This window comes from Patagioenas fasciata, chromosome 15, assembly GCF_037038585.1.
Source record: "Patagioenas fasciata isolate bPatFas1 chromosome 15, bPatFas1.hap1, whole genome shotgun sequence".
NCBI classification, from domain to species: domain Eukaryota; kingdom Metazoa; phylum Chordata; class Aves; order Columbiformes; family Columbidae; genus Patagioenas; species Patagioenas fasciata.
This window is the reverse complement of record NC_092534.1, coordinates 16,527,136-16,543,551: the sequence shown is the minus strand read 5'-3', so window position 1 is coordinate 16,543,551 and position 16,416 is coordinate 16,527,136. Positions and strand designations below refer to the sequence as shown.

General features: G+C 47.0%; 1 protein-coding gene across 6 annotated transcripts in view; it reads right to left on the bottom strand.

Annotated features, from left to right (window-relative positions):
* Positions 1-1,829: 1,829 nt before the first annotated feature.
* The window catches only part of PDGFA (platelet derived growth factor subunit A), a 36,675-nt gene continuing 22,088 nt past the window's right edge, over positions 1,830-16,416 (bottom strand). For 4 of the 6 annotated variants that reach the window (XR_010652407.2, XR_010652408.2, XM_065850484.2 and 1 more), the window contains one exon: positions 13,226-16,323. Coding sequence is in view for 2 of the 6 variants with exons in the window: in XM_065850485.2 (XP_065706557.1) it covers positions 16,313-16,323 (11 nt within the window). In the remaining 4 variants the exon portion in view is untranslated. Of the gene's footprint in view, positions 4,560-11,419; positions 11,594-13,225; positions 16,324-16,416 lie in introns of those variants that run through there. The other 2 variants (XR_011741431.1, XM_065850482.2) reach the window with 1 other exon arrangement.

Genomic DNA, 16,416 nt, shown 5'->3' with positions numbered 1-16,416 from the left:
TCAAAATACCAGCAAGTTTTTACGGGCCCCATCTGCAGATGGGGTGACGATGACAGACGAGGTGCTGTGATCCCTCCGGGCTGCTCCTCCGGAGGGGACGGTTCAGGTCTGGTCTCTCTGGGAGAGGAAAGAGAGGGAGCTGAGTTTCCCCAAACCCCAGCAGCTCCTTGGTACGGGACTCTCGCTCGGCTCTCGCTTTGAATCGTGCTGGCAAACAAACATGAAAGTGAAAACGGCATTGTGAGATGGTTATGCAAGAGCGGGCGGATCCCGGGACCCAGCCATTGTTCCAAACATTTAATTAACATTATGAAAGCTGATTAAAGGAAAATCTTTAACCTCCAGGGAAATCCCATTTTCCCTCACTTCCCATACCTCTGCAATTTTCACAATGTAAGAAGGAAAGTGTTATTTCAAGGCATGATTCATATCAGCTACAACCTGATCTTTGCCACAGCCATGTCCTGCAGCTTAAAGACTCACTAGCGGTGACACAAGACGGGGACACTTCTGAGGCAGCACTTTTCCCCCATTATACCATGACCTGAATTGCCATCATAATTTCTAGACTTTGTGTCATCCTGGCACGATGACAAGTGTTCACCCACGCTCAAGAACGAAAAGTCAGTTCGCGAGGGCAGCGATACCTTCCCAGACGCAGCATCTCAGATACAAAGTGCGAATGACACGCAGCAGCCAGCGCTGGAGCGGCAGGGGCTGTCTGCTTTGGTCACTGCAGCAAATCCCTGCGAAGGCAGGAGGCTGGAGCTCCATCTCCAGCGACTCCCCATCTAACCCTGAGCAAACCTCTCACCCTTTCTCTTCTTTCAGAGGTGGGGATAAAGGTGGCGTTACCTCCCGTGGGGCATTGCAAACATTAATGACTATAACCAGGCACTGGAGATGTTCAGGGGGAAAGTGCTATTGCAAAGTTCTGTTAGTGGAGAGATCTGCTTTCAGCTGCAGTGGGTCTGTGAGCAAGCACAGCCCCCCTGATACTGAGCTGTGTACAGGTCACATATTGCCCCTCTGCTCTCCTAGGCCTATTTTAATTACACGGCATGGCCAGCTCGTCTAGAGACCTAATCCCACGATCTAATCTTGGAGGCAAAGGACAGCTGACTGTCTGCAGGGCTGATGGGGAGGAGCGCCCGCGGGCGCCACGGACAGACAGACACGCAGACCCAGCTCAGAGGTTCCTGCCTGGACACACAGGACCCTGCTCACCCCACAGGGCACCCCGAGCCCACCGGCCTCTCTGACAGTGACGGCACACGGTGGCATCGGGCAGACACACGGCCCTGGGTCACCCCCTGGTTGACAAGAGCCTGGGTGGAAGAGGCAGCTACACACGCCCAGATCCAAATCTTGACAATATGCACGGCTTCAGTCCTTCGGAACACCAGGCTTATATAAATACATACACATATAAATACATTATATAAATACAGCCTCTGGCAGCAATAGCAATCTCATATGTGGATCTTCAAGAGTTCTTCCCATCTGCAGATCTTGCGGGGCAAAGACACCGCAGAGCTTCAGGGACCGTTCTGAAAAAGGGAAAGATTATCTTTTTCCACTGCTGTCTGCATTCGTCTGGTGCAAAACCATTTTAATTATGATATAACAGGATCATCTCCATTGCTCTGACTGTGAAGAACAGGCACTGCTTTTGCGCACGCAGAGACATCAATAAAGTAGAAGCTTTATTTACAGGATGAAATTCCTCCTTCAGAAAGCACTAGAGATAAACCAAAGGAATATTAATGCAACGTCGTGAATGCCGAATGCATGAAATTCTTACTCAATAAAAGGCAGACAGCTGGGTATTCTGATAAAAATGGGCCTTTATTTTTTAATTCTTCCTTTCATTACCTGGATTCTGTGTTTGTCAGAGCAACAAAACATAGTTTCTTTGATGCGCGGCAAATCTGAAAACAACCCTGCGAACAGCACAACACAAAACCCCCCACGAAACGGGAAAGCTATAAAACTGGAGAGGCGACGAGGCTTTCAGAAGTGCCAGTTTCCCAGTGCCGAGGCTGGAAGGGTGGCCGGGCTGGCGGCAGTTCAATCATTCTGTAACGAGGGACAAATACTTTCAACATCCTGAGAAAGAGGGCGGGGGGCCGGGGGCACGGCTGCCGCGCTTTCTCTCCTCCTGCTATTCTTCCTCCTCCCTCCCCCCACCCCTTGGGTTTTCAATAGCTCTTTAGTGTTCCCATCAAAGGCTTTGACCATTCATCCTCCCTTCTGGTGCCTGCCTTCCACCTGTCTGTCCATCACAGCCCTAACCCAGGTCCTTTATTTCCCCCCCCGACCCGGCCTTTGCTATTTTTCATGTGCTGTGATTTGTTTATAAGTTTCTGTATTACCTAAGCTGGAAGGGAGGAGGCTGCCGGGAGGAAAGCGAGAAAGCAGGATTAAGGAGTAATAATTCAGCTGGGTTGCATTTCCATCTGAACAGTCATAAAATGTGCAAATCCTGTTCCTGGGAATTCCACGACCGAGGCCTTCCCTGCGCTGCCCTTCCCGTGCCCCCTCTCTCTCTCCCTCTCATGCCAAAACAAGATGCTTATCCCTCCACGGACACCAAAGCCACGACGTGTGTGTCGGGGCAGGGGGAGCAGCTCCTGCCCGCGTGTGTGGGGCAGACGCTCCAGATGTGGCCGTAAACTGCAGATGTGGGGGCGGGAGGCTGCAGGGATTGCAACCGGCGAGCAAGTGGGGAAAGGCCGTTTGATACCAGAGTTCCCAACACCCCCGGCTATCACTGATTAGCCTGGGTAAAAAATAAAGTAACTTTTCAGGCTTGTTTGCTCTCTAAGAGAACAAGACAGAAATGCGTGTGATTCACACCCCATCGGCTCAAAGAGTTTCTACTACCTCCTTTTTAGCTCATGAACCATCACAAGGCACCAAAATAGACACGGGCCGGCTTTCTAGACTCCAGAGATCCACCAGCAACCCATGTTTGATCAACCTGCAAGGCAGAAGGCCCACGGCTGTCGATAAAGTTTCACCACGGATTGCAGCAGACGCCAGTGTGGCCGGAGGTGGCCCCTGTGGGGACAAAGGACCCAAAAGGCTGAGCAGTTGTACTGGGTGCTCCCTCACTATTTGAGCTAACACACTCAGAACAGCCTATAGCGCTCAAGGAGATGGTCCCCAACCCCAGTGAGCCCACAAACCTTCGCTTGGTGGGAATTCATGCCATCTCTGCTGAACCTGGCAAGAACTGGCAGCGTTCTTCCACTTATGTACTGGAAACACTGAAGATCACCCAACAGGTAGCACATGTCAAAGTAAGTTCACGTGATTGACAGTTATTTATTATTTTTAAATAAAATGAGAAGAGAATGAATTGGTTGTCCATCAGCAGCTCAATTCTTTGGCATCTTCCTAGACAGTTTGACCATACATATGACAACACAAAATAAATTTCACTTGCTTGCAGTAGCAGTTTGCTATAAACTCAGTCCATAAAGGATTTATAGTTCTAGCAGCAGTGGGATATATGAAATAAGAAGCCCTTTCATCCTTAAAACTGCTCCGCAGTCTGGTGGAGATGATGGAAGTCATTGTTTGTAAGGCCAGAGGAGAGCAGGAGATGGCCCGGCCGGCGCGGCTGTGCTGGGAGGACACAGGCAAACGGGGTCCGAAGGCGAGAGGAGGCCCCGAGAAGCAGCAGCCCTTGGCTTGGCAGAACAGCCGAAATCCGCGACGCCGTTAGCCGCGCTTTGCAGGCCGAGGGGAGCGTATTTCCATCAACTAAATGATCTCAACTGTTCGGCTGCCCTGAGGGCACCGCAACGGGACAGACGGCCACGGCCCACCAGAGTCGCCCTCAGATGTCCGTGTTCTTCCCACCCGCCGGCAGCCCCAACCTGAGCGTGTCCTTGGCACAGCAGGTGGTTTCCTTAATCCCACGGGTGGCCAGCCCCAAGCGAAGATTAGCAGAAGAATTTGTTTTCATTAAAATCCAACCCACCGTTACCATCCGATCCGATGGTGCGGGTTTAAAACGCGCATGTCTGGCTATTCTAGCAGCTCCGTTTCTGCGGGGAAAGGGCAGCTCAGCAGGCGGCCTCTTCACTTTCTAATGTCTGTCTTTATTTAATGGACAAGTGACAACGACAGAGGAATGTTAAACGCACCTCCTCCTGGAGAATTCCGACAGCAAGGCCAACGGAACCGGGATTTCACCTTTACTGTTTCTTTTGATGGTGGAACCGGTCTGATTTTCCTCCCAGAGAAATTATTTTAATGGGAAAAAGAAACAAAAAAGGCAAACAAACCAACAAAACAGAAAGAGACATACAAATAAACACTAACAGGCACAGGAAAAATACAAACCTTAGCACCATGCACTCCCCTCATTACCAGACAAAGGTTGGGAAGGGTTCACGAGTGTAAAACGCTCATGTGAATTATGAGATTACTGCTCAGTTCTCTTTCAAGTCGTGGGCTGGAAACAGATGGTGGCTGTAGCATTTCTGACGGCACAACATGTTACTGCAAGCCTAGCCATCTCTCGCTCGCTCTCCTCAAAAATGCAGCTGCAAGGAAAGTTGTGGAAAATCACATTAATAGTCTCTTCCACCACGCAGTTTTCCAGCCCTTCATCCCTGGCCAGCACATGGACAGAGCCATCTTGTATCCCAGCAAGAATCCTCTCCTAACCCCTGTCCTGAATCGGTACCAGCGACGGGCTTCTTCAAGGGCTCGTTAAAATGTGGGGTTTGTTAGCGGCGTCAAAAAGCCTCTAGAAAGCAGGTCCTTAAGGTCAGAGCAGATGCCACGCGACCCCGAGCGCTCCATAAGAGAAACACTCAGCAAAAAGCATTCAGACTGTCCTTCAGCTGCTTATTACTTAAACATTCAGTTCAGGCCAAGCAGGTTGATTTATAGAGAAGCAGAAACACAGACAGAACATTTGCAAAAGCATCTTTGTGACTTAGGAGTCCAAATCTCACTTTCGGGCATGAGGAGGAACTTTCACAAGGGCAAACGCCTCTTGATTTTCAATCAGACAGCCTTCCAGCGACCACACGTTTAGAAGAATCCGAGCGCCTAAAGATAGAAAGAACAGCTAACCCGATATTTAAATGTCTTGCCTGAAGAAAAAAAAATGCTCAGGCTTCACTACCCGTGTGCTTTGGCCCTGATGGAAATGCCTTGCTGCCTAAAATACATTAAACACACAGCAAACTACCCTTTGAATCTGAGTGAGACATGAGAGCTGGTGTGCGTACACATTCCGGGGGGAGGACAGCGAGGTACCCAACGTGTGTGCAACGAAGGAGCTGCACCCAACAAGGCTGCTGCGAACCTGGGGACAGCACATCTGGACCTGAGACCATGAGCTGAGCCTGGGGCACAAGCCCTGAGGACAGCACATCTGGACTTGAGACCATGAGCTGAGCCTGGGGCACAAGCCCTGAGAACAGCACATCTGGACTTGAGACCATGAGCTGAGCCTGGGGCACAAGCCCTGAGAACAGCACATCTGGACTTGAGACCATGAGCTGAGCCTGGGGCACAAGCCCTGAGGACAGCACATCTGGACCTGAGACCATGAGCTGAGCCTGGGGCACAAGCCTTGAGGACAGCACATCTGGACCTGAGACCATGAGCTGAGCCTGGGGCACAAGCCCTGAGGACAGCACATCTGGACCTGAGACCATGAGCTGAGCCTGGGGCACAAGCCCTGAGGACAGCACATCTGGACCTGAGACCATGAGCTGAGCCTGGGGCACAAGCCCTGAGGACAGCACATCTGGACCTGAGACCATGAGCTGAGCCTGGGGCACAAGCCCTGAGGACAGCACATCTGGACTTGAGACCTTGAGCAGAGCCTGGGGCACAGGCCCTGAGGACAGCACATCTGGACCTGAGACCATGAGCTGAGCCTGGGGCACAAGCCCTGAGAACAGCACATCTGGACCTGAGACCATGAGCTGAGCCTGGGGCACAAGCCCTGAGGACAGCACATCTGGACCTGAGACCATGAGCTGAGCCTGGGGCACAAGCCCTGAGAACAGCACATCTGGACCTGAGACCATGAGCTGAGCCTGGGGCACAAGCCCTGAGGACAGCACACCTGGACCTGAGACCATGAGCTGAGCCTGGGGCACAAGCCCTGAGCTCTGCGGTCACCACCCAGGGACCCGCTCACACCAAGGAGCTCTTTGAACAGCAGAAACTGCTCTTTGCCACCCGCAGGATGCTTCACAAATATGAAATATTCCTGTTTCACAACAATTTTGACAGCATCAACTCACTAACAGTAAATCCAGGAGCACGGGACTCAGGCCCTTGTCCAAAACCAGGACTTCAGGATTACTTCTTCAGTTGACTTAATTAAGAGTCTGTCAAATATTAATCTTCCAGACAAGTGTCACTGGTAAATGTGAGTATACACTTTGCCGTTCTCACTTCGCTGGCCTCACTGCCTGATTGAGAACATGAGCACCAACCTCACCACGTTCATCCTCAGTCATCCCAATGCGCGCCTGTTGTCCTCCCTGCAGCCAGACACACACGGGGCAGCAGTTCTGCCTTCCGGGTGCCCAACAGGGCAACTGGAAACCAGATACACTTCTACCGTTCCCTTGATCGCTTTTCACACCTACACCAGGAAGTTGCTACAGAAATTCAATAGTGTACACACTTCAAAAAGCCCTTTCCCAGAGGCAGAATCTCTCTGGGTGATACAACCAACAACATCCACTGCGTATCTATCATAACTGCAAAAACCTTGAGACCCTTCCTCTAAGATACAGAAGGTGCCATAATTGTTTTTGTTTTGGAAACCTCACCCTGCAGAATTCATTAGTATCCTATGCAACAATGTACTTCCTGTAAGTAATGAGCTATAAAGTGCATTAGAAGTTTCCACTTCTGGTTTTATCTTTTCCTGATCTAGCCCAAAAACTCTTTTGAAGTCGCTCAAAGTGTTCTTCATGTATGCTTGTTTTAGGAAATACCAGATCACTATTGGCAAACTTCTCCTTAATTAAGCGAGATAAAGGAATCGAGATTAGATGAACTGCTTAATTTCCCACCTTTTTTAAGGTACTATTTTTAAGATTAATTTTTTTTCACTTGGCTTAGAAAGGAAACGTGCTGAAGAAAATAAGGAAGGAAGAGACCTTAGAGGCCCGGAGAGGGCAGGCACTGCCATGGGCTTGCTAGTGGAGCTGAGCTTGCTGGTGGAAAAGCCACTGAACAGTTAAAGCTTTCCCTCCACACGATGGAACAGTTTACTGAACAGGCTGCAGATCGCTTCTGAAGCCAGCATCACTGCAGGCAACACAGAAAAGGAAAGGACTAAGCTGAGACTATGATAGCACGGTAGGCTCTTCAGGGCCTCGGCTTTAGCAAGCCAGCTTGGACCATGCCTAACTTTAAGCAGGAGTAACTTCAAAGAAACATCTCGCATGCCTCAAGTTCAGCTTTCCACTGACGCTCTTGCTGAATCACAACTTGGGGGAATGCAGGGAGCTAATGGGAAACATTTGCACTCGCCAACCCCAGCTGCAAAGTCCCCAAACCCCCATTAGATACGCAGACACAGCCGAACCATTCGCGCCGGCCAGCAGGCTGCTCACAACAAATGGATACAAGCTGTTAGGCAAGCTCTTCTGAAGCACATGTAAGAGAAACACAGCCCTGAAAAAATAGTGACAATTTGACTCAAAAGCCGCATTTGTGGCAATCAGTAAAGTATGCGAGCTGAGCATTAACCTGCTGGACTCATACGTGGCACGTTGAAGAAACCACTCTATCTGGGATAAATTGCTTCTGTCATTTTTGCTGTGGAAGCCCATTGCAGTCAGGGGGAATTCAGATCCTGCATGGTTTTGAGCAGCTTCCTGGCTCCAAGGAGACCTGTGAGCAGCGCATTTCACTGCAGGTTTGGACCAAGAGATGTCTTCACTCCCAAATGCATGAGCACAGAGCCCCCAGTCTGCATGGGAATCTCGCTGATGAGCGGGTACCACAGCACCTCAACCACACAACGCAGCACCAGACCTTCTTTGCACGAGGGACGTGCTAGCATCAGGGAAACGTCAGCTCTCAAAGCAAGGGGGAAGGGGGACACCGCAGTGCTCGGTGGCAGCCAGGGAGGACGTGTCTTCGGGCAGGGCTGTTTGAGCACGAGGAGGCACATCTTGGCTTCCTTGAAGCGCTGCGGCATCTCTCCCTCCTCCTCCAGCTGCACACAGCTGGGCAACAGACTCCAGCAGAACAGGGTCCACTGCAGAAAATCCGGCCTCTTCAAACTCCCCAAGCTTAAATCAGCACCACCTTTGTCTAGAAAAGATGCGTAAAGCCAAAGTGCTAAGGCAAAGGTGACGCATGGCTGGAGTGAGGAGGACTCCCCATCCGAAATGTCAGGCTGTCCAGCAGCGAACGGGGCACACAACAGGCACTTCGAAGTCACTACTGGGGAGCACCTACACCCAACAGCAGAAAGCAAACCCCAGGCTGAGTGCCACTACCGAGAGAAGGAAGGAAACGCTCACGGTGACATCCCTGGCTCAAAATTGGCCTCGCTGCAGAACACGGACAGAGGGGTTTTGCAGTCACCTGGGGTTTCTTGGAAACCTTATAAAAATGAATTAAAATTGGATGCTGAAATCCCTTAGGCTGCTGAAAAAAATCCCAGCCAAGGATGCCCAGCAGTTCTGGAGGGCTCTTGATGCTTCACAGAGGTCTTCAAGCTGGGTTCATCCCCAACGGGACGCGGGGCCGCTCAGCGCTTCGCTCACAGGCCCCTCTGGGCAGAGCCCTCTTTCTTGTGGTCAAACAGGGGATATCTTGAATTTATGTCTTGCTTCTCCCCTTGTGAGCAAACAAAACAATTTCTATGAGTAATCCTGCCCACTAATTGCCAAGGAAAAGTCTGGTAACAAATGCTTCGCATTTTTGACAGGTCAGAGGCTTCCCTAAACAAAGTTGCTGCGTTATGTTTTCTAAGAGCACATGTCCACATCCGGGGACCCCAGCGAATTCCAGCGCGGATGAGTCTCTGTGGGAAATCGCCTTTCCAGAGCTTCTTGTTTTAACTGCTCCAGGAAATGAGTCTGTTTTTACAGCACTAAACAGCAAAACATGAAACCATTATCTGCTTCGTGGCAAGAGTTTCGGGTCAATTCTCAGGTAACTGTCACCTCCAGCCAAGTCAATGGAGTTGTATCTATTTATGCAAGTAACTGATCTGGCCAACTATGTAATTGGTTGATCAGTTACTAGAACATGGAGCTACCATGGGCCTAAGGAGTGTCCTATTTTCATACATCTCAAAGTCCATCCAAGCCCTGATGCATCGATAAGTGAAGTATTCAAGTATTATGGTCTGTAAAGATGATCATTAACCGCTGAAATATTTAAGCATGAGCATTTTCTATGAACCTACTTTCTCACTGAATTATCACTGTATGTATAACAGAATATTTCCTGGATCCTTTTTTCATCTGCCAAATAAACCAGGGTGGGATTTTCAAAAGTGTTTAAAATGCGTTTCTTCTACTTATTTGTGATTGCTTTCAAGAATCAAGATGTTTTCAAAATCCCCAGGGGATTTCAAGCACTATGGGCTCAACTGCACCTCCGGGTGCTTCTGGTCTTTGCACACCTGATCTTCACAGCTCATCTCAGTTCCCAAGCTGGACAGTAAAACCAGTTGTCTCCATCGTGCAAGATCAAAGATGGTCATAGAGGCCAAGACATTAGGTTTGATCTTGGGAAGGTGAGTGTGCAACACTTGTTACACACTGGGCTCCTTATTTCCCTGTTTGAGGGGCTACTCCAGCCTTCCTATGTGGATTTGTTTTCTGCTGAAGCACACAAGTCAACCTCTCTTGGTGTATTTTTATCTAAGCTCCTGGAAGACATTTGGCAGGAACAAGTATCAGTCCAAACAGGAATTTTTAGATGCTAATAACTCAAAGCAAGTCAGATTTGATGGCCTGCTAACGAGTCAAATATAATGATGATTGGATTCCCCTCTGGGGGAAGAAGTGACACTGGAAGAACGTGACACTGAAGCCTCCAGTGACAGAAACCCTATCACCAGGACATTGCCAGAATTTCATCTGTTGATGATGAACAGGACTAAGAGCTGGCATTTCCTTAGTTTCAGGTTGGGAACTACGTACTCTTGACTTTACACCTAAATGAAAAGCTCACCGAACGTCACTCAAGAGACCAGCATACGGAGAACAAACTTAGAGACAATATCTAAGGAAAACAGTACCTAACCTATGACTTGTTCTCTGATTTACGACTGTGATTGCCGGCCCCACCTGACAATCATATGCTGTGATAATAGGCAGCAGTTCAACACGAACCGGTCGTAACTTTTTATGTGCTGTACTGATCCTGAGCCACTTCAGCACATAATTTAGCCTGATGCAGCAAATACTTCGAATGACTAAAGCGATAGGTAACATTCCACAACTGAAAAACGAAAGATCACGTTTTGATCTCGTTCATTTCATTTTCTAATTCCTTCCCCCACCTCAAAAAAAAAAACTAAAAGTTGCCAAATTTCTCATTAAATTTGCTCTCATTATTTCTTCCCATCTCAAATTTGTCTGCTATGGGTATGACCGTGAGTTTTCAAATCCTATTCTCTGAGGTACCCTAGGCGATAATGTTAAATGGGCCCACTGGCACTAGCAATTGCAGTCCTAAACCCAGCCATGCCGGGAAAACACTTTCCCAAAACAGAACAAATACTAATTCCAAAACGGCAACTACCACGGGAGTATAAGAGAGTGGAATTCTCCAGCTCTTTTTCTAGTTGTATATTCCGGTCGTTACACCATCTTTGGGGTTGTTACAACACACTTCAACGCTCTAAGAACACGAGGACCCCATCCCACGCCTGGGATGCTGTGTCAGGATGGCACCCCCCGCCGAAACAGAGCGATAAAGCACCAATGCTGCTCCATTCGCCCGAGGTCCATGGCACGTTTGCCCAAAGTTGCCAGCGTGCTCAGGCACTGGTTTGAAACACAGGCACCTCTTCAAGTGCTTTTCCATATTAGGGGCTGGGAAGAAAAAGATCAGGATCGGACCCATGATAAAAACAGTTCCCTTGGGAACTGTTACCCACACCATAAAAGGAATGAATGACACTGAAGTACAACGAAAATTGTCTACTGAATTTTCCTAAATTCCCATAAAATCTGAGCCTTGGTTTGTCCTACGTGCATAATTTTCACTGCAAGTCACAAAAGGTTGACCCCTCAGAGATGCAGGAAATTACTATCTCATGATAGCACAAAAAGCCGCGTAATTGCATGGGCAGAAAGCTGGATTTTCATCAGCCACTACATTCTCTGCCGACACGGCAGTGGTTTCTGATCACGTATCCGATGCACAATAATGAGGCAAAATGACTTACCCCCAATCTTTTCAGTATTTAGCTCTAAGGGTGCAAGGATTCATTCTTGGAAAGGGAAGATGGTCGTGTGATTTAGGGCACTGGATGAGCACTCAGACCTGAGTCCTCGCCCTGGTTCTGCCATAGCCTTGCTGTGTGACCTTGCACAGTCATTTCTCCACGCCTCGGGCCCGCCTAAAATGGGATAACAATAGTTCTTTATTTCAGAGGAGATACAAGCACTAAGCAGTTCAAGGCTGTGCCGCGGAGATGCTACAGCAAAGAGCGGCACAGAAAGCTCTGACGTGACATAATACCTTGCTGTTAAAATGTGGGAAAACACACAGCAATTAAAAGGAATAATAAATACAAAACATAGATTGATTTTTGAGGAGCGCGACACTGATAGGCTTTTCTCTGTTACCGGAAATTAAAGCAAACGTAACTGGGATTAAACGATTTTCACCTGACTCTGTTTCTGAGATCTGCTAGAACTAGAACCTGTATACTACAAACACCAAGAAAATTACTTAATTGAAAACCCCCCCATTTTTTCTGTTTTAAAGCAAAACCACGATTTCCAGCCCAAGAGAAGGTCAGATAAATAACCAGAGTGAGATTTTCAAAGCCGTGAAAGGGGCCTACGAACGTGATTTGCTTCAATTTACAGTAAAATATGAGCATGCAAATCTGAGGTAGCTTTGAAACTTCATCTTTGCTTTTGGGTACGCTTTCAAATTAAATTATAAATGGGGCCACTGATCTTAATTGAAGTGTCAGATGTCTGGAACAGCTTCAACGCTGCTGCTGAATGGGCCGGAGCTTTAGCAGCAAGGAGCGTTTCTCCAAATGCAAAGATGAATTATTTCTCTCCACAACCGTGCGTCTACACAACAGCATTCGCCTTCCATGTGGGGGTCAGCTGTAGGCCTGGAAGACAGGATCTCCGGGAACGTACCTAGATAAAGCAATTGACTTGGAGATAAACAGGTCGCAGGCTGTTCTGTCAGGCAGGAGAGAGAAGAGACACAGGATGAGACATAGGAAGGGAAAATCATTATTGAAAGGCAGAAACACAGGGATGGGAAAGGCGGAAAATAGCTGGAAAGCAGACCACAAAAAGACAACGCGGACCCGAAAGGACACCCGAGAACCTCAGAGCTGGACACGGCAGCCGCCGCAGGGAGCAGACCCAGGAGATGCTGTTCCAAGCAGAGTAAAGAGCCTCAGCTCAAAGACACAGAAGTGCTGCCTGAGAACCTCCGGGGCTGTCTAACAAAGCAGAGGCCAAGCAGGGCGGAGGACAGGAGAAAAGGAAAGCAAACTAGCACACAGTCCTCGATTCCACTCAATAAAAGCAACCGAAGGGCAGCTCTGGAAAGACGAAGCACAGAATTAAATGTAATGAATTGACGAATCAGTAATCGTGTACCGTATTATAACACTGAGACTGGTTTTGGGCAGTCCCCTATACATTTTCTCACCAGAAAAGACCTCAAAAAAGTTTAAGTCAGACCAACAACTTCCAAATCTCTGGACAGAGTAAGTGATGGCAGAATGCAAACCAGACAAACGTCCTGTCCCCACATCTCCACCCAGGACAAAAACAACGAGGTGTCAAAGGATTGCATGGAAACGTGACTCACAAAACTATCAATCATCTCCAATTTCTTCATTAAGCCCCCTTCTCGCCCCCCACCCCGCAAATAACAGAGCTGTCAGTTGGATCCCTTGCGGCTCCGATTGCTCGCACCCTTCCCTCTAACGCTGTAAAGATCCAGGTGGAGCCCACCTCCAGGAGACAGCGGAAGAAGATATGACACGGCATTCACAAATGCACAGAGAACCGTTTAATTTACAGCCACAATGGTGAAACAAACCAATTCAGAGCTTGGACATTCAAAGTTAAGTCTGACACTCATTCTTATATTCACTTATTGTGCTTAAGTATTAGAGAACACAGGATTACATCAACAGTACACGAAAATCTGAGATCCCTGCAGGACCGAGCAGTGAACGGGATGAGCAAGAATGAGGGACCAGCCCCTCAAGTGGTGTAAGCTGGTACAGCTCCATTGCAGGCAATGGAGTGGCGGTGATTTACACCAGCTGAGGATATGGCCCTTGAAATGTCCAACTTAACTTTGAATTAACGTCTCCCGCGTCACAACCTTTAACGTTACTGTTCCTTCTGGGCGGATCTGCCGCTTTGCAGGAGCAGGACTAAGATTACAGCCCGTGATGCTCCAAGGGCTGGCAGGCAATATCTCAGCTGGACGACAGTAAATGACGCTCCCGTTGTGACACGGCTCCCGAGATTTTAAAAACCACGGACTGGATCCTCATCTGATGTAAACGAGCTTAAGGGCAGCCACGTCAAAAACATTCGCCAATTTGTATGAGCTGAGAACATAGCCCTGAGATTTCGGTGTTTGCTGCTGCGTGCCATATAAACACTGTGCTTGACAACAAAGACTCCTGTGCATCTCATTCCTGGTAACAAAATCAACTCGAGACTACAAGTCTCAAACAAACAACTACTGGAAAAGACTCCATTCAGTCTCCATTCTCTCCCGGTGTGCTGAATTTGGCATAACACGTTTATTTGCTGGCACCAATAAAGCCTCTCAGCTGGCTTTTCTATTTTTTCCAAGATTTTACTATAGGGCCAGACTTACTCGTGATGTAAATCAGCAGAGCTCCATTATACCCAAGGGAGTTACTCCGGGGAATCTGGCCCACAGATCTGAGCTCAACCTTCTTAGGCCAGCGCTACCACAGGACTCTCCAAAAGCTGCTTTGCCAATTATTCCACTTAAGTGACTTTGAGATCCTTTCATTTCTGCACAGTGTCTGAGTGGGTCACATAACGCTTCTCATCTACATGGTTTTAATGGATATATGGTGGGGTTTTTTTTTTCATTAGATACCTTTTTAGACAAAAAAGGACCGGAGCAACATTATTGGCATCCCACTGAAACATAAATATATAAATTACATTTTATACACTTTTTTTAAACGCAGACACATACATTCATGTGCATAACATTGTGAACAGTACACTTAGTGGAAAACAAGCACAGACAATCTTAGTTAAATGTATTTCCAGTTTTGGTGCTCCACGAATACACTGGGAAAATGATCACAAAATAGAACGGGGACTAAGTCCATCTCTGCATCAGCATCTGAAGCCAACAAGGCCTGTGAGCTACCACTGCTCTGAGGGCTGAAATCAGACATAGCCACAGGAACAGAGGGGAATGTTTGAACTATAGTTAAAGACATGGAAAAATCTCTCTCTCGCTGTTCTTGTTTTAAGGTTCTACAGTCCATTCACATTTTAAGATAGGTTTTATTCGAGTCGAAACACTGTCTTCAAGACAAGGAAACCCTTTCACCTCTTTGCAGGCGTTTCAGGAACAAAAGAGTCCAGTGGTTCGTTTTACACGTCCAATGTGGTAATTGGAACAAAGCAAAGGGCACATCGTCCAAACCACGGCCCCGCGCTCCCAAAGCACAAGGGGACTCGGCCCATTGCTTTGAGAGCACGGAGCGGCTGCCGGAGCGCCCCAGCTGCCCTGCTATAGCCAAAATAGACCTCGATGTTATCTGGGCTATTCTACTACAAAAATATGACCACAAAATGCTTTTTTTTCTTTTTTTTCTTATTTTTTTTTGGTTCAAGAAAACATAGCAGGCTTTCTCAGGTATATAAAACTGTTAATTTTTAGATAAAAATACAAACTTCACCTTTACAAAAAACACATATTTCTGTTGAATACACATAAAGCATAACATTTTACCAAAAATAAAGAATTTTAGGTTCTGTTCAAATATTTGCAGCAAGGTAGTTCCCATGCCACCATGACATTGTACAATGCAGATACAAGAAGTTGTACATTTCACACAGCTCCAACATGTGAAATAAAGGTATCTGTATACTGAGAAGAATGACAACCGCTAACACAATATCACTAGTAGGCAACTGGCATAAGTCTTAAAGGAAAAGAAAAGGCTTTTTGCATGGATATCCTATGATTTGTTCACGCACATCTCTCTTTTTTTTCTTCTTTTTAAGCAATGCTTTAAATTATGGGGGAGGTTGGGGAACATAAACCAAGAAACGTCTAGAAAATTATGCATAGGTATACCATCTTTATTTTAATACATCTCATTAGTTCGCATCCCACTAGGAGAAATACCATAATGTTTTGTGTTCTGCTTATCGTTACACCAGTCTTGTATACGTGTTATTGGCAAATGTAGTCCAAGAGATAATAAAAAGCTAGGCAAAGAGTAAAAAGAAAACTTAATAATCACTTTATGGTGTAAAAAATAAAATAAAATAAAATAAAATCCACTTAAGGCTCCCCAGAAGGTTTTTTGTATCGACTTTGAAACACCACCAAGCCAGGATGTATTGTTCTATAGTGTTTGCGTGGCATTTGATCGTTTCATACATTCCTGCTCTTTGTGCCTGAAGTCCACCAGCGTCCATCGTCTCCATCAAGAACGCAGGCACATTTCTTGACGTAAAGCACCGTTGACTGCTCAGACAGAAATCCACTATTCACCCAGATTTTTGTCATGTTTTGAGTACTTTTGGTATCCTCCATTCATTCAACTGTCTCTTTTTCTTTTCTCTTTTTCTTGCATTTCTTTTCTCTTTTTTTTTTTTTTGGACAGGGAAGCTTCCTATTGTTTCACAGAGTGCTACAATACTTGCTTTGATGTCACATTGAACAAATGTACATTGTCTCTTTGTTCTCATTAAGTGTTCTTTTGAGCCAGTTTTTTTCACACGGGAGAACAAATAACGTCTACAGTCAATAAGCACCATACATAGTAGGTTCAGGAATGTAACAAACCATGTACATCCATGTCCCAGAGAGAAGTTTTTTTTCTAGCTTATTTTCACCTTACATCTGCAGGAGAGAAAAAAGATACAATAACTCTATGATTAGAATCAAATGGCCCATCCTCTAAGCAGATGACTAAGAAAAACTGTTCTGCACGAA